Source organism: Trifolium pratense, linkage group LG3 (genome assembly GCF_020283565.1).
Source record: "Trifolium pratense cultivar HEN17-A07 linkage group LG3, ARS_RC_1.1, whole genome shotgun sequence".
In the NCBI taxonomy this organism is placed as follows: domain Eukaryota; kingdom Viridiplantae; phylum Streptophyta; class Magnoliopsida; order Fabales; family Fabaceae; genus Trifolium; species Trifolium pratense.
In genome coordinates this window covers 41,811,088-41,836,606 of record NC_060061.1, presented here as the reverse complement: position 1 = coordinate 41,836,606, position 25,519 = coordinate 41,811,088, and the positions used below count along the sequence as shown (strand labels likewise).

Here is a 25,519-nt window from a genome sequence, read left to right as displayed (position 1 = left end):
ATTCGATCACCGATTTCGAAAACTAATACCGGAAACATTCATAAAATCGAACGACAATAAAAAATGTATAAAGAACGTCGAGTTTCGTTGATTGTTGAGGGAGAACAAATCGGGTCGACGAACCGGGTCGTCGCGACCCGTTTCTTCAGAAAATGGGTGAGGAAGATGATGAACAGTGACGCGCCTCCACGCCCACTCTCACTGGCGGCGCATGGGGGCGCGTGCGGTGCCAAGGAGACTCCAACATTTTTTTTATTGTTTTTACAGAAAAATAGTAAATACTTTTCTAGGAATTTTGGGACTAGTTAGGTATTTTTCTGAGACCTGAAACTATTTTTAGTTAATTAAATGAGGTAAATATGCTTTTATACATATCAGGTATTAATAAAATTTTCCCAAAATTTTATTTAGGGTATTTTGAATTATTTGGAACGGTTGGGGATACCTCACTCTCTCCGGTTTTATATCGTCTTAAAAACTTAAATTTATTTCATAATTTTTATTAAGGGTTAAATATGTTTTTGGAGAACAACTCTTTGAAACCATTCCACAACAAAAATGGTTACATACCGTTATACACTGAAACCATTAGTCTAGTTAAATGGTTTCATGGCGTTATACACCGAAACCATTATTATAGTTAAATGGTTTTATATGAGCATTAATGTCAAGATGTTATACACCGAAACCATTAGTCTTGTTAATTGGTTTTAAGATGTTATACACTGAAACCATTTGTCTAGTTAAATGGTTTGATACTGTTATACACTGAAACCAATTGGTTTCAAGATGTTATACACTGAAACCATTGGTCTAGTTAAATGGTTTCATACTGTTATACACTGAAACCATTATTCTAGTTAAATGGTTTCATATCGTTATACACTGAAACCATTAGTCTTGTTATTTGGTTTCAAGATGTTATACACTGAAACCATTAGTCTAGTTAAATGGTTTCATAGCGTTACACAATGAAACCATTATTTTAGTTAAATGGTTTCATATGGGCATTAGTGCCAAGATGTTATACACTGAAACCATTAGTCTAGTTAAATGGTTTCATAGCGTTACACAATGAAACCATTATTTTAGTTAAATGGTTTCATATGAGCATTAGTGCCAAGATGTTATACACTGAAACCATTGTTATTAAGTAAAACATCACATAACCATTTTACAAAACCATGCTACATAAAGCAAAAAATAATATAAAGCAATTAGGGTTAGTTTAGTTGAGAAAAATTTGGATAGTATGCATGAGATATTGGATTCGATCATTTTTTTATTGTAAAGAAAAAAATCTCTCTCTCTCTCTCTCTCTATATATATATATATATATATATATATGTGTGTGTGTGTGTAGGGATGACAACGGGCGCCCATGGGTGCGGGTTTGACACTTACCAAACCTACACCCGAAATCATCACCCAAACCCAAACCCAAAGGCTGTTCGGGTGGCAAAACAACACCCACGCCCACACCCATTGGGTTCGGGTTTTTTCCACCCAAACCCAAATCCGCAACACATTTGAAAATAATTTGCAAATTTAAGAAATTAAATTCCAACATAGACTTTGAATTAAATTACAACTAAAATTAAGGTATTCAAGGAAATTCAAACATAGACTTTCAAGAAATTACAACATAGACTTTCAAGAAATTAAATTACAACTAAAATTTAAGGTCTTCCAAAGAAATTGAGGGAGACTATGGGGGTAATTAGGTAATTATAAAATATTTTCGGGTGGGTGTATGGGTTTCGGGTGTGGGTTTGACTGATACCAAACCCACACCCATATTATCGGGTGTCACCCGAACCCAAACCCAAACCCAGTCAAATCGGGTTTCGCCCGTTGACTTGGGTTTGAGTTCGGGTGGATCTATCGGGTTTGGGTTTTTTTGCCATCCATGTGTGTGTGTGTGTAATTAATGTATGAGATTTTATTTATATTGTGATTATGATTGATAAAACTTAAAATTAAATTGTATGTTTGACAAATATGTTTTATATATACATGAACCATTGGTTATTATGTTGGACTTTGAGGGGGTGTATGACGAAAATTAATTAAAAATGGATTCTTATAATATATACTTCAAAGGAACAAAAGTTATTATTTAATTGGAAACGGGGGGCGCGCTAGAAATTTGGGGGGGATGCGCTAGAAGTTTGGAGGAGGAAAAAAAATTGGGGGCGCGCAAGAAATCTGGGGGAGGAAAAAAAAAATTGGGGGGCTCACAAGAAATCTAGGGAGGAAAAGGAAAAAAAGGGGGTGTGCTAAGCAAATGGGGGGCGCGCAAGTAATGAGGTAGTATATGGGGGGCGCGCGAGTAATGGATTGCCTAATTTTGGGCTTGAGCTGACTTTTGGTGTATGAAGCAAATATGTTGGGTGTAGGAAGAAAGTTTATGCATGATGCATAAGTTTGGGCTTATGCACCATAACCACACCCATACATAACATGCTAAATCATAGCACGTAAGCTTAATAGACACTAGCAGCAACAAGCATCACTCGTTGACAGCACAATTGATGCAAGAAGCGCTAGAACTGCTCCACATTAAAATATCAAACCAGTTCGGTTAAAACCTCAATCTATATTACAGCTGACAGTAAACTAGAATCCTAATCAAAATAGTGACAAAATTCTTTGAATGGATACCATGCTCGTTCATATAGTGATGATGAATCATCTAGCATCATGTCGGAAACTTGAAAATCATCAAACACCATCGGATGTTGTTGTGCATGAAGAAAGTTGCTATCACATTTTTGATCCTGTTCCGGCTTTGACTCAACAACTTCATTAGGAACATGATATTGATCCTGATTTGAATTTACCCTTTCACTTTTTGACTTTGTCTTTTTAGTTGAACTTTTCAAACGAAGTCTGAATTTCTGTAAATAGCTAGCAACATGCGTAGTTTTCAAACCCGAAACATCCATCAATTTAGTAATTCGTTTTGATGTTGTCTTATCAATGCCAAGTTTATTCACAACTCTTAAAAATTGTTTTTAAGTTTTGGTGATGACCGCCATGATACCCGATTCTTCTTTGTTTCACTTTCTTTATTAGTTTTTATCCTGTTTTTACCACCTCCGAGATTCTTTGAATTTGATCATGTTGTTGAATTGTTGCAACATGTTGATATGATTCAGATTCAAAGGCTTTAGCCAATAATCACAAATCCTTTTTTCAATATCATTCATCCTTGCACTTGTTGTGTCATCAACACACATCATAATGACTGGAATTTTGATTTGTTGTGTAACATGTTGCAAAAACTCATATGAATCCATATCCGGCATTTGAGCTCCAATTAGTATGACATCAAAACAACATCCCTATGTTTCTTTTGCCCTATATCTTTTGAGAGAATTTTAATTCTGATTTAAATCAAAACAAAAATCTTAATTTAGACAATCTTAGTTTCACCGAATACATATTTACCGCACCTAATTCATGTCCTAGTTAGAAAGACAAAAATGTCGTGGATATCCACGTGGGAATGCATATTTACCTAAACTACAACACTTCTCACAACTGCTTTTACACAACATTTTCACAACAAGCGCATCTTCCTTTTCCAGAGAGAGGGAGAGAGAGAGAGAAATGGAGAATCTATGGCGAGCAGCAACAGGCCAAGAACCAAACCCAGAAGACTATTCAGGAATCGAATTCTGGTCAAACCCAGAACGCTCCGGTTGGTTAACAAAACAAGGAGATTACATCAAAACATGGCGTCGTCGTTGGTTTGTTCTAAAACAAGGTAAACTTTTCTGGTTCAAAGATCCATCTTCCGCCGCCTCTTCTTCCTCCGTCCCTCGTGGTGTTATCAGCGTTTCAACTTGTCTTACTGTTAAAGGTGCTGAAGATCTTCTTCATAAAGCTTCTGCTTTTGAATTGTCGACTCCTCACTCTACTATGTTCTTCATTGCTGATAATGATAAAGATAAAGAAGATTGGATTAATTCTATTGGTCGTGCTATTGTTCTTGGTTCTAGATCTCATGCTGCTTCTGAGGTTATTGATTATCATCAATCTCAATCTCAATCTGCTGCTACTTGATCAGTTTTGTATATTATAGTTCTGAATCTTAATAATTAACCAAGTTGTATAAGTATTATGTATTTTAATCTTAATTTTTGTTTTTATCAATAAATTTTGTTGCTTTTTTTATTTTTGTTAAGTGGGTATGTAAGATTTTGGATATAATTTTGTTGATCTGATTGAATTTGTGGTGGGAGTGAGTGATCTAGTAGCTATCAGCACATACAGTTCTTGCATTAGGCGTGTCCGACACTGGACATGCCTTGGTTTCACACACGACACAAACACTTATAATTACATTTAATTATGACAATTTACTAAAATATTCTCGGTTGTTAACGTGCCAATAGTCTGTCCATATTTGTGTCCGAGCTTCATAGTAGTATTTTGTTGTGTGAGTGATTTTGGGACAGTGCTTTATCAAACTGAATTTGATTAGTGCTTTGGCAAATTGGCAGTGAATTTTGGAGTATAGTTTTGCCTTTAAAAAAATTATTTTGGGATAGTAGTAGTGGGCGCCAATAAAAGAAAAAGTTTTCCCACGGGCTGCGCTCATCATAACCAATCCATCACCAGTAGTATTCAATTGTTTACCTTCTTGAGAATCACTTTATAAGTTAAGAGTTTATGTTTTTATTAGTTTTTCAAATTGAAATGAAACAAGAATAGTCTATTTTTGGAACCGATCGAATTGCAGCTGGAAATTTGTTCGATTAATTGTCGAGTAATGTATTTTTCTCTAATTTGTTTTGTTGATTTAGTTTCTTGTATGAATCAATATGATTGAGTTTCATAAATCATCTGTGTGAATGATGATTCCCTTCTAATAGGTACTCTCAGCGTCTCTATTATAAGCCATAGAGATTAGATAATTCTGAGGACTCCTTAGAGTGAATTGAGATTGCTACATGAGGAGTGATATGCTTTATGTTTAATTTTTGTTATGAAATATTTTACTGTGGAGGAATCCTTGTTATAAGTTATAACAACTAATGATGATGGTAATTAAGATGTCTTGTCTTTTACATTTGACAGTGGTAAATAAGTGTGTTATCAAGTTGTCATTAGTTTGTTTAGTAGCACAATAATTATTTGTTTTGGAAAAACATGCTGAAAATTTGATGTGAATATTACTCTACCAGTAAGAAAGTGAAGGACTAATCGGTTAACAAAGTTGTGTATAGCAAAAAAAACTCTGGCTTTAAATGGGGCCCCCGCAAGTGGGCGGTGGGATTGGTCCCCTTAGATTAGTCGGTCCTAAGGCCGGATACCAAGTTTTCAAAAAAAAAGTTGTGTATGTTATCAATATCATTGCTTTACATTGAAGGTTTGGGTTGATCCAATTATTAGTTGTAATAAAGATAGCATGCCGGTTAATAAAGACACATCTGCAAGGTTCCCACTGCGGTTCCAAACACTCAATTCAAAAAAGAAAAATATAACATAAAATAGGAACTTAAGTGGAGTTTACAACTCTATAAAATTTTGTACAAATTGAGTTTATTTACATATTTTATCATGTGAAAAATTCACATAAAGATCTCTCATGTCTAATTGTGAAGCTTCTAGTATCATTAGAACTCTACATTGACTTCAGTGTTGGAGTGATTCTCTCCCATTGTTCACTCATACACAAAAATAGGTTTGAAGACATCTGATGTAGATCTCTACAATACTACAAATAGCATTTTCTTACATTGTAGCATAAGCCATAACAAATGGATTAATCAGCTGAACTATCTATTACTTTACTATGCCTTAAAATAGAGATATAATAGTACTAGTTAGTTGCAAGGTCTAATAAATCCATCATTCTTATGTTCTAGTTTCTTTAATCTTACTCTTCATGTGTTTTCTTCAAACACTTTTTTTTTTTTTAAATTTTTTTGTTGTAACAGGAAAATAACATGTATTTTCTACTTTCTTTATGATTTGTACAATTAGTTCCATTTCTCAACTATCTTTACCTTATTGATCCAAGATTAATTGAAGTTGAAGGAAACTTCATAACCTAGTTTGGAGAGGAGGGTTGATTTAAGGGAAATCTAAAGAGAGTGATTCACAATGGCATAGACACTAGTTTTTGGTTGGAGGTGTCAGTGGCAGACATGATTAGTGAGGGTGATGGACAACAACCAACACCAGGAGATAGGCAAAATATGAAATACCAATGATGCAGTCGAAAACGGGAAGGTTCAACAAGCGCTAATCCTATAATAAGAACATATATTTGCAAGCGATAAATTGTCAGATAAAGCTCTGGAATCCACCAGAAGAACCAAATTTGAGAAAAATTTCTAATTTTATCGAATGAAAAGTGTTTCTCAAGGCTACAATAGTTTACCTTAAACAGTAAGAAAAATAAAAAAAACAAATCAGGCTAAATGATGGTGAAATAAAATAACAAATCTAAATAAAATATAGTAAAACAAAATAACAAATCTCTGTATAAAAACAGAATAACAGATCTAGATAATAAAAAAAATGAAAATAAAAACTGATCAGGATTCAAGCTCATCATCTGAGATGATGCGCAACTTTCCTCGATAATACAGTAGTAACTTATCTCCTGAAACTGATGACCACAACCGGCGTTGCTGCATGTGTAGAAAGTAATTTGCCCTTCACTAATATCTTTTGTCCAATAGGAAGTGTTGAGAATCATGGAATCATAGGGATGAAGATCATACTCATAAGCAAGATAGATAACATAAGAGTATTCATGAGGAAGATACTCATAGAAATTCATATTGAATGAATATAGATTGATAAAAGAATGAGTAAAATATCCAATCTTAGCCAAATAGAAATTGCATCCCAAATCCAAAATCAGCTCGAGACTTGTTAGGACCACTTCATCTGTAGGCTTATACACGTGCAACTTCAGGAGTATTCAAAACTTTCTCTAGCAACCACATCAAGGTTCCATAAACTCAAATAAATTGTTGAGTACCAACTTGGTCTGCCACTCAGCCTTATTCAAAACCACGCATATCTTGTCCTCATTGCCACGTAAAGATGAAATTACACGTTGGAACTCATCACCGATGTCAAGTTTATGTGGATCGAATAAAAGAAGAATGACATAACATTTGGCAGTAAACCAACATAGAACACCAGTGAAATTCATTTCCTTCACTGTCGCCACACTAACAAGCCCCACAATCTTCGATTTTTCTTGAAAGTGGAATAGTGTTGATGAATCTTGTTGTGGATAATGGAGTTTTCATTGTCTAGGTTCTAAAGGGTTATCAAGTTCTGAATTCTGATGAGTTATCAGGTGCTGAAAGGTTATTAGGTTCTGAATGATTATCAAGTTCTGAAGAATTAACAGGTTCTGAATCGCTATACCGTAATTGTCCCCCTCAAACTCAAAATGGGCAAATTCACCAATTGAGTTTAAATTACAATGCGAAACCCAACTTAACCACTGCAGATCTTCAAAACAAGGTATTCTGAACTTCAAACAAAAAAACTTCAAGAAATTATCATCCATATTCCACCAAATCGCAATACTGAACTTTGCTTCAAAGGATACAAACACCTTCTGAGCGCATCAAATCAGTAGTTCATCAAAACAGATATTAATTGATTGCCACCAAGATAAAAAAACAAAATGCGATGATTTGAGAGAATGATAGTGGAGTGTTAACATCAGCACAAGAAACAAGAGACAAAACGTCGTTGCAAATACAATTGACGTAAACAGAGAGAATCGAAACGAATATGTTCCGCCGGGATAAAAAATTATGATGCATAGGTCACGATGATAAGAAAAGAAAGTGATGCTTTCCGACAAACGCAGTTGCAAATCAGAAAGCAACTCACCTTTCTTGCTGGTCTGATCGTGATCTTGCGAGAATCGGACGTTGCCATCGTGTTGACGCTTGACCTCTATCGGAGAAGAGAACACTTGAACACTTGATGGATTCTGTAGTTTCTGGCTGATCGCAAAAAAACACAAACTCAGTTTCGAAATTCTTTAATTGCTTGTCTTCTTCCGAAGAGGTGATCGTGAAATCGACATCGTTGCAGCAAGAATCACCAAGAAAACAAGTAATATGCCCAATCTTGATAGAGAAACCATCAAAATCTGATGCAATGGAAAGAATAGAAACTGGTATGATTGGACTTGTGAAGCTGCCAAAAAGGATTGAATCTTGCGAAGTTGAAAATTCTAGATCTTGAGTAGAAGTGCTGAGAATTGCAACATCGACGGATTCATCATCTTCACAACTTTCAGAATCGTAAGCGGAAGCGCAATCTTCATCTTAATCTTCATCCCTAGGGTATCTCTGATCTAGGTAACCCTAATCTCAACGTACACTAATTTAGATGGTAGAGGACCGCGGTTCGATCCCCACAACTGCGATCGGGAGGGGGCTGGAACCACTTGATGTCAGAACTGACCCCCCGAACCAGATTCAACTAGTGGTGAAAAACTAAATATAAATCAACCCTGATTATTAAAAAAAATATACATCAACTCCATTGTTTTTTATACAATACACTTTTTTTTTTAGTCAAAAAAAAATACACGTTTTTTTTAATACAAATCCATTTTTTTTTGTATTTAACACAAATTCAATTTTTTTTATATAAATTCAATTTGTTTTTGTTTATATAAAAATCAATTATTTATATAAAAAAAACAATTATTTAGAACACATAAATATATTCTATATATTCATAAAAAAAATTCTATATATATTTATCGTCGTATATGATTTGTCTTTCCTATATATATTCTATATATTCATAAAAAAAATTCTATATATATTTAAAGTTTAATTTTCAACGGTACTAATTTTTTAATATTATTTTTTTTAATTTTTGTTTTTTTTTTATTTTAAATTTTTTATATGGTTTTAAATTTTTTATCATATTTTTTTTGTCATATTTTTTTTATATTAAATTTTTTGTCATATTTGATATTAATTGAAAAATAAATTGGTAATTTTTTATACCATATCAAGTATTTATTAAGAAAAATGCACTAGGTTTGGTCTAGTTTTTTTTAAGAAGACACTAGGTTTAAGTAAAAAAAAAAACTACATGCTTACTTTGACCAAAGATAAAACTAATACATGATGATTGTTGCTTACTTCTCTTACTCAAATCCATTAAAACCCAGATCTTGTCCTAGATAATGTTAAATAAATGATAACAAAAATAAGATAATGTTAAATAAACAAAAGGTATAGTAATAAAATCAAATTAAACAAAAGGGATAATCAGATTCGAACTCCACTCTATTCACTTGTGAATTTTTAATGACTTACTAGTTACTACTTCGTCCATGTAAAAAAAAAATTAACTTAACATTTCTCTTTAAAAATTACTAAGGATTTGCTTAATCCAATTTTTTCTCATATATCAACCATTAATTAAATTAAGTAAAAGGAGAAAAAATATGAGGGAAAATTAAAGAGAATTAAAATCCTTTAAATTTGGTGTAAAAAATAATTTCTCCTATGTAAAGACACCACATGTTTTGCATTAAATAAAAAAAACAACACTAGGAGCTAGCCATGTCAGAAATGTTGAAACTCACATGAACATAGTTCGAGAAATCTCTCTCATGTACTATGTCTTGGTTTTCAACCATGACCAATTGACCAAACCTTCTCTTTCATTTCACCATCATCATCTTCTTTTCTCATCAAACAAAACAGAGTGGAAAGTGAACAACTAAAAAAGCAACTTTTGTGGGCCCCATTACAACTTGGACGGTAAAGATAAACAAACGTGCTTTTGTGTTTTTTTGCTTTTCCTTAAATCACTTTCTCTAACAAAAACCGTTTTCATTATTACCCTTTAATATATATGCTTCATTCTTGGTTTTCTATGTGGCAAATGTGAATGTGAATATCCAAGTTTTGTTCTTTCTCTCTCTGTCTGTTCAAACATATCACTATCACTCTCACTTCTTAGTTTTACAATCTTTCTCAAATTTTCTGCAGACTCAACCAAGGTATGATATTGATCTTACATCTGGTCAACTATGTTATATACCCTTTGACTTTTTCATGCCATGTTTCATTGTTTTTAGATTCTGATCATTAGTTTTTAGTTTTCATATGTGGGTGTTGAATGTGTATTAGAGAATAATTTCAGTTAGTTTGAGTTTTTTTGTGTTGATTTTGGATTGTGACTTTATGATTTAAGCTTTTTTTTTTGGTAAAGAAAAATTATGAAAATTGAAGGCTTTTAGCCGTTTTTCTTAGTCAACAGTTTAGATTTCTTGATGCTAGTGGTTTTCTTCTATGATTGGTATCACACTGAATCACGGTGATCCACTGTGATTTTGCAGAAGCTATAGAGTTGTAGCTTTTGAAAAATTATGGTGGGTCGCCGTGATTCTGATATACCCACCGTGAAACCAAAGATAGGCGTAGATGTTTGAAATTTGAAGTATGGACTATGAATGTTATATGATGATTTCAAATCTTAAGAATATTGCTATTCACATGGAAAGTTATCAAGCTAAATAAGGAAAAAAATTTATGTAAATTCTTAGGCCTTTGTGAAAATAATTGTTTTTTTATTTTTGTCCATCCTAGTTGCTTGAGCAGCATAATGCCATTATAATAAGAAAAGACCTTTTTTATTTTTTATGTTGTGATAACAAAAAAATTGCCATAAATTGGCTTAATTGAGTGTAATTATGGTTGAGTATTTTAGGGACATACCAATTCAAAGTTCTGAGAAATTAGGGACAGTTACACAAATATTTGATTACTATTCTTTCAATGTCATCTTAGCTGTTTGTGATTATTTGCATGATAGTAGCATATCTTAACCTGCATTGATTTATTTACTATATCAAACTTTTGGACTATATCTTAGCCTGTATATCTTAATCCTGAATTGCAGAATAATCTAGTGTTGCTTTAACTCGGTGGAGTATTAGAGCCATAGACAATGCCTATTATCAATAAGGACTTGGATCCCGCATTCCAAACCGCAGGAGCAAATCCGTATCCTTACAACAATTTTCTTTTAAATCCGTCTTACAATTTGTGTTGGCCTAAAGTGGCCAACTTGCATTAGATCATCCTTATCCATTGGATGAATGCCTTTATCGGTTGAATTAATGCATTATCGATTGGATGAATGATTATCCGTTGAATGAATGGCTTATCGATTAGAGAGACAAAAATCAAAATAATTAAATAAACTCAGATGTGTTTAATTCTTGCAATTTTCTGGTTCAGCATCAGCAATGAATTTCATTTCAAAATATATCATATTTTTTAGTTCAAGTTTTCTGCTTTGTACACTTAGCTTTATATTGTCAGTGGATTGGAAGTTTGGTGTATTGAAAACCAGCAGTTGGTGCCAGTGTCGGAGTCAAATCATCGAAAATTCTATACCGGAAGTGCATACATAGTTCTGAATGTAAGATATTCCTCAATTCTCACTTTATTATCTTGTCGATCCTCTTAAACCTATAAAGAAGTTGACGACTTAAATACACGAAGAAGCTGATGACTAATATTTCAATTAAGATATAAAATTTCAAAAGATCACCATCATTATCATAATGGAGTTCTTTATTTTGATCTTGAGCATTTTACATGTTTGTGGAAACAGGCAGTTTTTCCGAAAAGTGGCCCTCCTTATTATGACATTCATTATTGGCTGGGAAATGACACAAAGAAGGTTTGTATTATTTCTTGTTTTACTATCTTGCTTTCTTTTGCAAATCGTATATCAATGTCAACTCACCACACAAAAAGTTTTTTAAGCTTTATATACGTACCCTACAGTGGTTAGACACTATCATCTGCATTTTCACTGGGAGTTATGCATTTGCAGGTGGATTCAAGCTTGGCATCAGACAAGGCACTTGAGTTGGATGCAGCCTTAGGATCCTGCAGTGTTCAATATAGGGAAATTCAAGGCCAAGAATCACAGAAGTTTCTATCATACTTCAAGCCTTGTTTAATACCTGTCGAAGGAGTGTTTACTTCAAAGCAAGGGAATTTGAATGGCGAATACCAAGTCAGCCTGTACACATGTAAGGGAGACTACGTTGTCCATGTGAAAGAGGTTAGTTATCTTTTTTTGAAGTTTGATTATTAACTTCTATCTGATAGTATGAATTATCGTGTCTCCGCATGTTATCTGAATGTTTGATTAATAACTAGTGTTTATTGTGCCTATGTTTTCGCTAGGTTCCTTTTATAAGGTCATCATTGAATCATGAAGATGTATTTATACTCGACACTGCATTAAAAATCTTCCTCTTCAGTGGTTGCAACTCTACCATTCAAGAAAGAGCCAAAGGTTTGGAGGTTGTTCAATATATCAAGGATAATAAGCATGGTGGAAAATGTGAGGTGGCCACAATAGGTTGGAATATATACTACTTTTTTCCGTCCGTTCCTTTTTAGTGCTTATATTTGTTTTCTGAAGGAAATATGTTGCAAGTCATAATTATACTATTATTGTAGAGGACGGAAAATTTGTTGGCGATTCTGATGTCGGAGAATTCTGGAGTTTATTTGGTGGTTATGCTCCAATTCCTCGAGAACCGCCTTCTAGTCAGGAATCCGTGGCTCAATCCGTAAAGCTATTTTGGTGAGGTTCATACATCTGTTTGCACAATACTTCATGAAATCATCAAAACTTTATTTCTCTTACTTCAATAAGTACTTTTGTTCCTCATTACTAAGGATCGGCTGTCATCACTTACATTACAGGATAAATCTACAGGGAAAACTATGTCCAACCGGAAGCAATGCATTTAGCAAAGAAATGCTGGAAACAGACAAGTGTTATATGTTAGACTGTGATAATGAAATTTTTGTGTGGATGGGAAGGCAGACCTTATTGACCGAAAGAAGAACAGCGATCAAAGCTACAGAAGTAAGAGTTTATTCTTTTTAGTAAATAATAGTGAAGCTCACTTAGGTCTTAGCAAATATAACTGTATGGAATGTCATTTACAATTATGCATGTCGACGAGCATTGCATTAAGGGATTTACCTATGCCAACTACAATTTTCATTTTACTAGGATTTTGTCAGAAATGAAGGAAGATCGGACAAGACTCATACGACATTTTTATCAGAAGGATTGGAAAGTACCATCTTTCGGTCGCACTTTACTAACTGGCCTAAAACAGTTGAGCCTAAACTTTACGAAGAAGGACGAGAAAAAGTTGCAGGTTTAGTACCATTCACACAGTTTAACTGTGTTTAAGAAGCGTGCAATCAATGTGTCATCTATAGTTCATTTCTTTATATTTATTTTTTCTGCCTCAGCCATATTCAAGCATCAGGGTTATGATGTGAAAGAGCTTCCTGATGAAGAGGATGATGAGCCATCTATAGATTTCAGTGGCACAACAAAAGTAATTTCTTGCTCAAAATCGAGATGTTTTTCATTGTCCTATTATCATATTTTCCTTTGCCTGTGCTAACTGGCTAGTGGCTGCTGCAATTTAAGGTTTGGCGCGTGGATGGTGATGAGCTGACCATTCTTTCGGTTACCGAACACACGAGACTTTACAGCGGAGATTGCTATATTGTACAGTATACATTTCCAGGAAAAGGAAGGGATGAGACACTGTTTTATGCTTGGCTTGGTTGCAAATGTGTAACGGTAGATGTTTTAGTTGTAATTCGTAGAAATGGATTAATCTGTCATTATCATATTATTTACATGAAAGACTTGATACTCTCTTTTTCATTTTTCTAAGAAATTGCATTCATGAAAGTAAAACAGTATCTGTTTACTTTAGATTGTTTCTTGCTACTTAGTTTTCGTGATTCACGATGTATATTGTAACTCACTTTTTTGTAACCCTTCTTGATAACCTCAATCTCATCTAGTTGGATTAGGTTTAGTCGATGTTTCTCTTGATAACTTTTAACACGACGTTCTCTTTTTTGTATGATTTCGTCTCATAGGAGGATAAAACAGCTGCCATTTCCCACATCAATACTATGGTCGATTCGTCCAGAACTAATCCAGTTATGGTTAGTTCTGTTCCTACTATGTTCACTCTTTCATAACATGTCATTAATTAAACGTGTACGAGTGCATCAAACACATTTTTGTTTTGGATAGTATCTGTACAATTTTTATCTTGTCCAAGTGCTAGGTTCATATTTATACAATCTGCTTTACTCTACCGATTTATACATTTTTCATTACATGTCTTTTTAGGCTCAAATTCATGAGGGCAAGGAGCCAGCTCAATTTTTCTCAATACTCCAGAGGTTAATCATATTTAAGGTATGTACTCACTATGATCTCATTATAAGGTACGTAAAAATGTTACGAAAAGAAACATGTTCCAATTCTTAAATTTTTCTTTTTGTTGTAAGGGTGGAAACAGTTCAGGATATAAGAAATTTATAGAAGAAAAAGGTATTGTGGATGAATCTCACAATGAAAACATAGTGGCCTTGTTTCGAGTTCAAGGTACAAGTCCAGATAATATGCAGGCCATCCAAGTCGATCAAGTATGGTTCAGTGGCTCTTATTTTTTTATGTAAATTTATGTTTCATACATAAGTTTTTATAGATTATTGAGTATATATTAAAATCGTTATAGGTTTCAAGTTCCCTGAATTCATCCTATTGCTATATTCTGCGAACCGAAGCAGCTATGTATACTTGGATTGGAAGCCTATCTTCAGCAAGAGACCATAATCTTCTTGATAGAATGGTTGAACTGCTTAATGTATGTCATTGCAACTACAATGGAGACTGTGCTATTAATTTTTGGCCAAATGCATTCAGGGGTCTTTTAAGTTTCACGTTTGTAACAGTTAGGTCCCTTAAGTTCTTCAGGTAACAAATAGGTCTTTTAAGTTTCTAACTTGTTGCATGGTTACCCTTCCAGTTATCCTACGTTTACGGAAGCGCTGACATGACCGTTAATTTTGATGTTAACCAACCAACCATGATCAATTTGAGGCTCAATCTGATGTGAACCATGAGACCCATATGGTTGAGGCCTAACTGGAAGGAAGGATAACCGGAAGAATGGAAACGGTGCTACAAGTTAGAAACTTAAAGGACAGATTTGTTAGAAGAAAACTTAAAAGGACCTATTTGTTACCTAAAAAACTTAAAGGACCTAACTGTTACTAATGCAAAACTTAAAGGACCCCTGAATGCATTTGGCCTAAATTTTTTTATCTCGATGATATCTTGCAAGGAAGTATCTAATAATAAGTTTTGGCATTTGTTGATGTGAATTGCAGCCGACCCAGCTACCTGTATCTGTGAGGGAAGGGAATGAACCTGATATTTTCTGGGATGTTCTTGGTGGAAAGTCAGAATATCCAAAAGAGAAAGAGATTCAAGGTTTCACAGATGATCCACATTTGTTTGCTCTAAAAATAACCAGAGGTAACAAAATCAACCTTTTGAGAAAAATAATCTAGGTCTCGCTTGGTTTAGAATTACCGTGCGTGAAATGACAGGGAAAACATGTCTAATTGATGGTTCTGTTTATCACGCAAACTTATTGAAACTTCAACTCAGGAGACTTCAAGGTATATATTACGTCTACAAACTCGATTTTTTCATGTACCTCTTATTAATTGAATATGGTTAATTATTCAATGTGGCGTTGTAATGTGTCAGGTGAAAGAGATATACAATTATACACAGGATGACTTAATTACTGAAGATGTTTTATTGCTTGATTGCCAAAGAGAGATTTATATTTGGGTTGGCTTGCATTCGGTTGTCAAATCGAAACAAGAAGCTCTCAACCTTGGCTTGGTAAGTAGTCTTCTTTCCACCTTCATTGATCTCACAAATAGTATTTGTTTGGATAAATAACTTAATTAAGCTCTAATAGCATAAGCATTTATGATTTATCATACAAGTGGTTATATATAAGCTATTTCTATAACAAAAGATAAAATAAAATTAACCTGTTTTCATATGTTATAAGTTGTTTTCATAAGTTATCCTGGAGAGCTTATGGAAATAAGTTGTTTTTCATAAGTGATTTTAAATAATATGAAGGTTCCAATATAGTATTGACTCACTCTTTACTACAATATGTTTTTCTTACCATGGAAATTGTAATGAGCAGAAATTTTTGGAAATGGATGTCCTTGTTGAAGGCTTATCTCTGGAAGTCCCTATTTATGTTGTAATGGAAGGTTACGAGCCGCAATTTTTCACTCGTTTCTTTTCATGGGATCACTCAAAAGCAAATGTAAGTCATCTCTGTTCGAAGTTATAATTAAAGATCAGTGACCAAATGTCTTCGTGGGATCACTGATCACCAATACCGCGATGCTCGACTTTAAGAACTATCCCCTTGTTGTCATCCGTCTTATTAAATATTAACTACGTTAAATAAAATGGTATTGTTGCAGATTATTGGTAATTCATTTGAGAGAAAGCTTGCAATTCTGAAAGGAAACTCCAGGGACTCTACACCTACTGGTCACAAAAGCAGTTCTATCATTTCCAATGGCCGTCGAAGAAGTAGTTCACCTCTACCTAGGAGTGCAGGCTCAGACTATAGGCAATCAGGCAATCGGCTTTTTTCAAGCCCTACTCCAGTCGCCAAGAAGCTCTTTGAAGGATCTCCTGCCAATGACAGTACTGGTAACAATAATCCTTTTTATCAACTTATGATGTGAAATTTTAGGCCTGTTTGGTTTGATTTATTTGAGCTTATCAACTGACATAAACACTTGTGAGACTGTTTGAGAGAGCTCAAAGAAACAACTTATGACATGTCCATCATAAGTTATTTTAGCCTATTTCCATAACCTTTCCAAGATACAAAGTTCTAAAGAGCCTAGCGGCGAAACTCTCTCACACGCACACATACAAAGTGCTGAGCAGCAGTTGAATTGTGGGTTCAAAGTACTGAAATTTGAACACTTTAAAAAATGGAACTACATTGGATTGCAATAGTATATGTCCTATCATCCTTGTTATTTTTCTTTACCATTTTTCTTGCAGAACAAACAATCCAACTGTCTGATTCTCCAGCAACAGAACTGAGCTCCTCAAATGAGGCTGCAAGTTTCACCGACAAGGACAAAAATGTGGATGACGATACTCTGGCTAAACACCCTTACGAGCGTCTTCGAGTGGTTTCACCAAATCCAGTAACAGGCATCGATCTAACTAAAAGAGAGGTACTTTTTGAACTTAAGAAATCCTACTTTCAGTTTTCTCACATTCATCACTCAACCTTAACCGTCGTTATCTGCTCTATTGTGATGAAATGAAACTATAGGCATATTTATCTAATGAAGAGTTTCATGAAAAGTTCGGAATGCCAAAATCTGCTTTCTACAAACTCCCTAGATGGAAACAGAACAAGCTGAAGATGTCACTGGATCTATTTTAAAGGATGGACAACAACAAATGCATCTATAATATATATAGCATGATACAATTTTTACCTCTTGAGTGTATTATGCATGAGTGAATAAGCTTACTACGTAGTTATTCTTTCATTTTGTTTCATAATATACTATTGTGATCTGTGTTGATGCTTTTGGGGAATACATGTGAAACTTGTTATGTTTTTCCCTGACAATAAAATAAAGGCTTTAATGCGTTTTGGTCCTCTATTTTGAAAAATTTGAATTTTTTATCCCCTATTTTAAAAGTCAACTTTTCTATTTTAAAAGTCAACTTTTTGATCCCATATTTTAGTTTTTTTTTTCTTCTGAATTTTAGTCCCCCAACTTCATTTTGGTCAAATTTTTTGATGATGTGTCAAACTCATTAATGATGGCACTGTCAATGTTGGCAAACATATTCCATGTTATTAATTTTTTTCTATAAATCAAATATAATGTTTTAAAAATATTATAACATAATTAAATAATTAATAACAATTAGAAAAACATTATAATTCTATGAATAAAAACATATATATAAACCCGAGAGCATTTAGATGAGATGACGCGAGTCTCTTCTAGCTTAACCAAGGCCTTAGGTTCGATCCATGACTCAAGAACGCAACAGTGTTAAAACTCTTACAAGAGTTTGCCATCTGTTTGGGTCCCACAAAGCTCGAATTGGAGTTTATTGATCTTGTTAAGTTAAAATCTTTCGTCATACCAATGATTTCGGTTTCTTTGTTTTTCTCTTCTTACTCTTCCCCTATTGACATGATATACCAATTGTTTTGTTTATGATTATGATTTATGAGTTACCAATATAGCTTGAATGCAAATTGGATTCAACTTACTTTTTTGTTCATTGCAACTGTATGTACCTAATTTTCAGCTAGTTTGGAAAACATATTATAACCATTTTTTACGGCATATTATAACCATTATAAAAAAGAAAAGAAAACATATTATACCTGTTTGAACCTCTATTTTTCTTAACAAGGTAAATTAGCTAACCCAAATTGGTACGAGAGAATTGAACTTGAGACCTTAAGGAGGAACACACTCCCAAGTTCCAAGCCAATACCACTAGACCAACCCAAGACACAAGTGAGTTTGTTTGAACCCTATGTTGCATAGGTGCGGATACGGTACTGGTATCCGGTCCTAATACCGGTACGTGGTACGACATTTTAAAAAAATCTAAGGTACGGATACGCTCGTATAATTTTTTTTAATATAGTTATATAATTAAAATAATAAAATTATATTCTTAAAACAAATAATTAAACATAAAGAATAATTTTTAATATAGTAATATAATTAAACTTTAAAAGTAGTTATATTGTGGTTTACACGTTTAGGAAATTAAGAGTAATAGTAAGACTATGCAGCTTTGTTTTTTAAAATAAATAAAAAGAAAAAGAGACTGAATCGATTCTAATTCTAAACTAAAGTGAATCTTTATTAAAAAAATAAACAAATAAAAAAAGAATGAGATTGGGAAGTGTTGCAAAAAAAAAAAGAATGAGAATAGTTTTTTATGAAATATTTACCACGTGCGTACCTTGAGAGTACCACACACGTACCATGAGAGTATCACGCGTGTACCCGCATGAAAAAACAAAAAAAAAAACTCGGTACTTTAAGAGTACGTACCATGGAAGTATCATACGCATATCGGTACCCGGTACCGGTACTCGGTTTAAAACGGATTACCTGTGGAAGATAGTTTGAACCTCTATTTTGCTGAGGAACTTGTGGCAAAGAAACAAATACTTGTGCAGTGCTATAAACATTGCCTATATGTGGTTAACATAAATTTTCTTCCTTTTATTTGCCACAAAGTAACAGAATTTGATCAATACTGTGAGAGAACTCAGTGTCTAACATAGTTGTGAACCTATTTCTATGAAGTGATTATCATCACATCATCTGGAACACCAACTCATTTTTTATATATATACTGGAACACTAACTCATCTAATATGGGGTACATGACCCATCTACATCTACATGGAACACAAAACTCATCTCATGTGAGATACAAGACCTATCTTATATGTAGCACAAAACTCATCTGGGTAATTAATTGTGGGGTACTAGACCCATCCATATGGAGCATAAGCTCATCTCAAACACTTATAATCACAATTCAATAAATTAATTATAGCATTATCTATATGGTGATCTTTAAAGTATAAAAAATTATTTTAACATAAAGTAGAACAATTGTTCCAAGACCCTGTACATAGGCAATTCATAAACTCTTTCGTAGAAATCAGTATAACATTTATCATATGAATTAATTGTTAGGTGTGTATTGATCAAATGTAAGCTAGTTAGATGCAATGCTCATGAGCAAGCTTGCCAAGCCTATGAGCCAGGCCTGCTGTCAAGGCACGCGCGTGTTGCAGCTGAAGCTTAAGGCGCAAGTTAGCTTAGTTTGAGGTTGTTAAGTTTGTTAAGTTTGTTGTAACTAACTTGTATCTTGTACATTGGCTATATAAGGCCTTGCTATGATCAATGAAAGTCAAGAAGTACCATTTGCCTTATCAATTGGTATCAGTTTACCTTCTAAAGATCCAGCCTTTGCAATAACCGTAGTTAGTTACAAAGTTCTTCATCGCGTTCTTGCTTGAAGATTCCATGGCGGATTCAAGCAACTACCTGCAACCATCAATTCCCAAGTTTGATGGACACTATGATCACTGGTCAATGTTAATGGAGAATCTCTTGAGATCCAAAGAGTATTGGAGTCTCATCGAGGATGGAGTGATTGAGGCTCCTACAGGAGCAACTCAAGATCAAATTCAAGCTGCAAGAGAGAGCAAGTTGAAAGATTTAAAAGCAAAGAATTTTTTGTTTCAAGCAATAGAAAGATTCATTCTTGAAACAATCCTCACTCGAGGCACTGCAAAAGAGATATGAGATTCAATGCGCCAGAAGTATTGTGGATCCACCAAGGTCAAGAGAGCTCAGCTGCAAGCTCTGAGGAAAGAATTTGAGATGCTGAACATGCGAATTGGTGAGTCTATTGATGAATATTTTTCAAGAACACTGAGTATTGCAAACAAGATGACAAGCCATGGTGACACCATCACTCAGAGCACAATAGTTGAAAAGATCTTGAGATCTTTAACCTCAAGGTTCAATTATGTGGTGTGCTCAATTGAAGAGTCTAATGATACCACCACAATGACTGTGGATCAGCTGCAAAGCAGCCTGCTGGTTCAAGAACAAAGAATGAAGCATCAGAAAGATGAACAAGAGCAAATTCTGAAGGTTTCTAATGGTGGAAGAGGCTCAGGAGGTAGAGGAGATAACTCTCATGCAAGGGGTCGTGGTAGAGGCCGTGGTAGGGGAGGAAGAGGAGCAAAATTCAACAAAGAACTAGTTGAATTCTATAAATGTCATAAGTTAGGTCATTTTCAGTCAGAGTGTCCTAATTGGGAGGAAGACAATGCAAACTATGCTGAGTATGCTGAGTTTGATGATAGGGGAGAAATCTTGCTAATGGCTCAAGGAACAAAATCCAATGAATCTCAAGATTCAACCATTTCTGATGCAAAGAATGACCTGTGGTTCTTGGATTCTGGCTGCAGCAATCATATGGTGGGAAATAAGAACTGGCTCTTTGAATATGATGGCACTTTCAAAGATTCAGTTAAGCTTGGTGATGATTCAAAGATGGCAGTTGAAGGAAAAGGTAACCTAAAATTGCATATTGAACGTTTTACTCAAGTACTTACAAATGTTTACTATTTGCCTGGCCTGAAGAATAATTTGTTAAGCATAGGCCAATTACAGCAAAAGAACCTAACTGTTATCTTTAAGAATGATACTTGCAAAGTTTTTCATGAGGAAAAAGGGTTGATCATGGCCACACACATGACAATGAATAGAATGTTTGTTATCAAAGCACCAGTTATAGTCCCTCACTGCATGAATGCTTCAAGAGATAGCAATGACAATGCCAACTTATGGCATCAGAGGTATGGCCATCTCAGTTTCAAGGGTATGAATGTGCTGGCTCATAAGGAAATGGTGATTGGTTTGCCAAAATTGAAACAGCCAAAAGAGGAGTGCTCCAATTGTATGAAGGGTAAACAGCAGAGACAAAATGTGCCAAAGAAAAGCTCATGGAGAGCTAGTACCAAGCTTGAACTTGTTCACTCAGATATATGTGGACCTATTAACCCTGAGTCAAATGGAAGAAAGAGGTATTTCATCACTTTCACAGATGATCTAAGCAGAAGAACATGGATCTACTTCATGAATGAAAAGTCAGAAGCTCTAGCAATGTTCAAGAAATTCAAAGTGATGGTTGAAAATGAGGCAAAAGAGTCCATTCAGTGCTTAAGAACAGACAGAGGTGGTGAATATACCTCAAATGAGTTCAGTGAATTTTGTGATCTTCATGGAATTAAGAGGCAACTCACAGCTGCTTATACTCCTCATCAAAATGGAGTATCAGAAAGGAAAAATAGAACCATTATGAATATGGTCAGGTGTATGCTTAGTGAAAGAAGTGTACCAAAAACCTTTTGGCCTGAAGCAGTGAATTGGTCTGTATATCTGCTTAATAGATCCCTTACTTTTGCAGTAAAAGATGTCACACCTGAAGAAGCTTGGAGTGGGATCAAGCCATCTGTAAGCCACTTAAAAATTTTTGGCTGCATTGCCTATGTGCATATACCAGATAATCTGAGGAAAAAGCTAGATGACAAAAGCATAATATGTGTTCACTTAGGTATAAGTGAAGAATCAAAAGCATACAAGCTGTTTGATCCTGTAAAGAAAAGAATTATTGTTAGCAAAGATGTTAGATTTGATGAGAAAAAGCAGTGAAATTGGGAGAACAAGGTAACTGAGAAATCAAATTCAAGTCAGCAAGTGATTGACTGTGAAATTGATGTAGAAACTTGTTCAACAAGCAGTCATCATGATCATTCAAATGATGCACAAGTTCATGCACCTGATGATGCTAGTAATGCCAGCAATCCCCTCAGTGAAGAAATGGATCTAACTGTATCTGATTCAGAAGAAGAGGGAAACAATGAGGTAAATGAACTAGGCAAAAGAGTTTTAAAGAAACCTGGTTATTTGAATGACTATGAGGTTGGAGATTATGAAACAGGAGAAAGTAGTGACAGTCAAGCCTTTTTCAGCCCTAGTGAAGATCCAATGACATACAATGATGCAGCTAAACATGATGTATGGAAAAAGGCCATGGACACAGAAATAGCAGCAATTGAAAGCAATGACACCTGGGAACTAACACATTTACCTGCTGGAGCAAAGAAAATTGGTGTTAAATGGGTTTATAAGACTAAGTAAAATGAGGAAGGAAAGATTGAGAAACATAAAGCTAGATTAGTTGCAAAAGGGTATTCTCAGCAGCATGGCATTGATTACAATGAGGTATTTGCACCTGTGGCCAGATGGGACACCATAAGGACAATACTAGCTATAGCTGCAACAAACCACTGGTATGTGTTTCAACTTGATGTGAAAAGTGCCTTTTTACATGGTGAATTAGATGAAACTGTATATGTGGAGCAACCATTAGGCTATCAGAAGAAAGAAAAGGAGATGGTGTATAGACTGAAGAAGTCTCTCTATGGTCTGAAGCAGGTTCCAAGAGCTTGGTATAGCAAGATTGAAGCCTACTTCTGCAGAGAAGGTTTTGTCAAGTGTACTCATGAACACACATTGTTTGTAAAGAAAGAATCAGATGGGAGAATCATTATTGTGAGATTGTATGTAGATGATCTCATCTTTACAGGCAATGATCAAACCCTATTTGATAAATTCAAAACATCAATGGAAAGAAACTTTGCTATGACTGACTTAGGCAAGATGAGATACTTCCTTGGGATTGAAGTAAAACAAACAAAAGAAGGGATCTTCATGTTTCAGCAGAAGTATGCTTGTGAGGTTCTAAAAAGGTTCAATATGGAAAGCTGCAATAGTGTATGCAACCCTATTGTGCCTGGAAACAAATTGAAGAAAGATGAAGATGGAATAGCTTGTGACTCAACCAGCTATAAGCAAATGGTAGGTTGTCTGATGTATCTGCTTGCCACTAGACCTGATTTAGCATTTTCAGTTTGTTTAGTAGCTAGATTTATGGAGAGGCCTACAGAACTTCATGTTGCAGCAGTGAAAAGAATACTTAGGTATGTGAAAGGGACTGTGAGCTATGGTTTGTGGTTTGAAAAGGGAAAGGATGATGAGCTGGTTGGGTGGTCAGATTCAGATTATGCTGGAGACCTTGATGATAGAAAGAGTACATCAGGGTATGTGTTCATGATTGGTTCAAAAGCTGTGTCCTGGTGTTCCAAAAAACAGCCAATTGTGACCCTGTCAACAACTGAAGCTGAATTCATAGCAGCAGCCAACTGTGCTTGTCAAGCCGTTTGGTTAAGTAGAATACTTGATCACATCAGCAGCAGGAAAAAGGATTGTATTACATTGTATTGTGACAACAGCTCCACAATCAAACTGTCAAAGAATCCAGTGATGCATGGAAGGAGTAAACATATTGATGTTAGGTTTCATTTTCTCAGAGATTTGACCAAAGATGGAAAGGTACAGCTGCTACATTGCTCATCCTTTGAGCAAACTGCAGATATTATGACTAAGGCCTTATCCCTTGAGAGTTTTTGCTAGTTCAGAGATATGCTTGGATTGTGTAAGCTTGAAGACATAAACTGAAGCCTTGACATGGTTCAGTTTAGGAGAGGCAATGTTAGGTGTGTATTGATCAAATGTAAGCTAGTTAGATGCAATGCTCATGAGCAAGCTTGCCAAGCCTATGAGCCAGGCCTGCTGTCAAGGCACGCGCGTGTTGCAGCTGAAGCTTAAGGCGCAAGTTAGCTTAGTTTGAGGTTGTTAAGTTTGTTGTAACTAACTTGTATCTTGTACATTGGCTATATAAGGCCTTGCTATGATCAATGAAAGTCAAGAAGTACCATTTGCCTTATCATTAATGTTCCAATTCCAATCTAAAGAAGGCAATTGCTCAAAGAACCGGTCATAATTTCTTCCCTAAAATTAACAAATCAAACGGTATATATTTCTACTATAATATTAAAATTCATAGTATCTCCATTTTAATAAGGTTAGGTTTCCATTAAAATAGATTTATGTGAATTTTCAATCAAAGACTCTAACTACTTCACAATCCCAAATTCTAAAAACTTACATGCCATTGAAGGTTTAAAGGATGTGATTTACCTTTTGAATAATTGATACTGATGTTTCAATAATATTTATTTTAATTTAATAGACTATTATTTTATGTACCAAAAAAAATACTATTATTTTTTTTATCAAAGGGAAATAAAAAAACAAAAATAGAGGAAAAAAAAAAAAACCAATCCGCTGCCTTAGGATCCTAGAGGTATCCGCAAGCAAGATGAATGATATTCAATTGTGCAGGAGGAGAACTCCAGACGTTAGTGGCCCTAAATTTTGCCAACCAATCAGCGCATTCGTTGTCTTCTCTCAAAGTATGATTAAAAGAAACTTCTCAAGAAAGAGAAGGGAGCTTCCTAATGAGCGAAATCAATGTTGCACGTGTATGAAAGTCATTGTGCTTAGCATCATCAATAAGATCCAAGGCTGCACCAAAAAACAAATACTATTATTTTAATAAGTAAAATATTTTTTAAAAAAGTATTGTTGAAATAGAAGAAAAATTTAATAACATGACTAATGTTTTAGTCAAGTGTGCAGTGCCACATCATTAATGTTTTTGACACATCATCAAAATTGACTCTAAAATTGAGTGGGGAACAAAACTCAAGAAAAATTAAAATTGGGACCAAAATATATGACTTTTAAAATAGGAGAATCGAAACTTCAAAAAATTGAAAACAGAGGAATCAAAATTGCATTTAAGCCAAAAAAGATGGCGAACCTGATGGATACACAAGGTGGGTTCTCCTCTCCCAATTGAATTTTCTCCATACACATGAGTCAGGAATCGAACCCCTGACCACATACTTAAGAGAACCAAAACCCTTACCACTTGAACCAATTCATCGTTGGTATCATAATTCTATTATATAGTTAATAGGATTTAATTAATACATAAACAAGAATAAATTATA

The 25,519-nt window shown here is 34.6% G+C and overlaps 2 protein-coding genes across 4 annotated transcripts; both read left to right on the top strand.

Annotated features, from left to right (window-relative positions):
• The first annotated feature begins 3,528 nt into the window (after window positions 1-3,528).
• Window positions 3,529-4,182, top strand: LOC123916118 (pleckstrin homology domain-containing protein 1-like). The gene has a single exon (XM_045967490.1). It carries the CDS (start codon window positions 3,616-3,618, stop codon window positions 4,069-4,071), a length of 456 nt encoding a protein of 151 aa, XP_045823446.1. The 5' UTR covers window positions 3,529-3,615; the 3' UTR covers window positions 4,072-4,182.
• A 5,436-nt stretch (window positions 4,183-9,618) lies between these two features.
• LOC123914024 (villin-1) lies at window positions 9,619-17,616 on the top strand. Of its 3 annotated transcripts, none has more exons than XM_045964996.1 (22): window positions 9,619-9,785; window positions 10,930-11,033; window positions 11,355-11,454; window positions 11,650-11,718; window positions 11,875-12,108; window positions 12,234-12,411; window positions 12,513-12,639; window positions 12,762-12,927; window positions 13,078-13,228; window positions 13,326-13,414; window positions 13,510-13,665; window positions 13,974-14,042; window positions 14,233-14,301; window positions 14,394-14,531; window positions 14,624-14,752; window positions 15,279-15,426; window positions 15,562-15,572; window positions 15,664-15,804; window positions 16,124-16,249; window positions 16,413-16,647; window positions 17,011-17,189; window positions 17,291-17,616. In XM_045964996.1, the coding sequence occupies exons 2-22, from the start codon at window positions 10,978-10,980 to the stop codon at window positions 17,402-17,404; spliced, it is 2,685 nt and encodes an 894-aa protein (XP_045820952.1). In that variant the 5' UTR covers window positions 9,619-9,785; window positions 10,930-10,977; the 3' UTR covers window positions 17,405-17,616. The 3 variants fall into 3 exon arrangements, with proteins under 3 accessions (XP_045820952.1, XP_045820953.1, XP_045820951.1); XM_045964997.1 differs by lacking the exon at window positions 9,619-9,785 and adding an exon at window positions 9,835-10,027 and having other exon boundaries at window positions 17,041-17,189; XM_045964995.1 differs by lacking the exon at window positions 9,619-9,785 and adding an exon at window positions 9,836-10,027.
• Window positions 17,617-25,519: the final 7,903 nt, after the last annotated feature.

Coding starts and splice junctions, on each gene's coding strand:
- LOC123916118 (XM_045967490.1), top strand. CDS start 3,616: ATGGAGAATCTATGGCGAGCAGCAACAGGCCAAGAACCAAACCCAGAA.
- LOC123914024 (XM_045964996.1), top strand. CDS start 10,978: ATGCCTATTATCAATAAGGACTTGGATCCCGCATTCCAAACCGCAGGA. Junction 14,753..15,278: donor GAATGGTTGAACTGCTTAAT/GTATGTCATTGC, acceptor TGTGAATTGCAG/CCGACCCAGCTACCTGTATC. Junction 17,190..17,290: donor TCGATCTAACTAAAAGAGAG/GTACTTTTTGAA, acceptor ATGAAACTATAG/GCATATTTATCTAATGAAGA.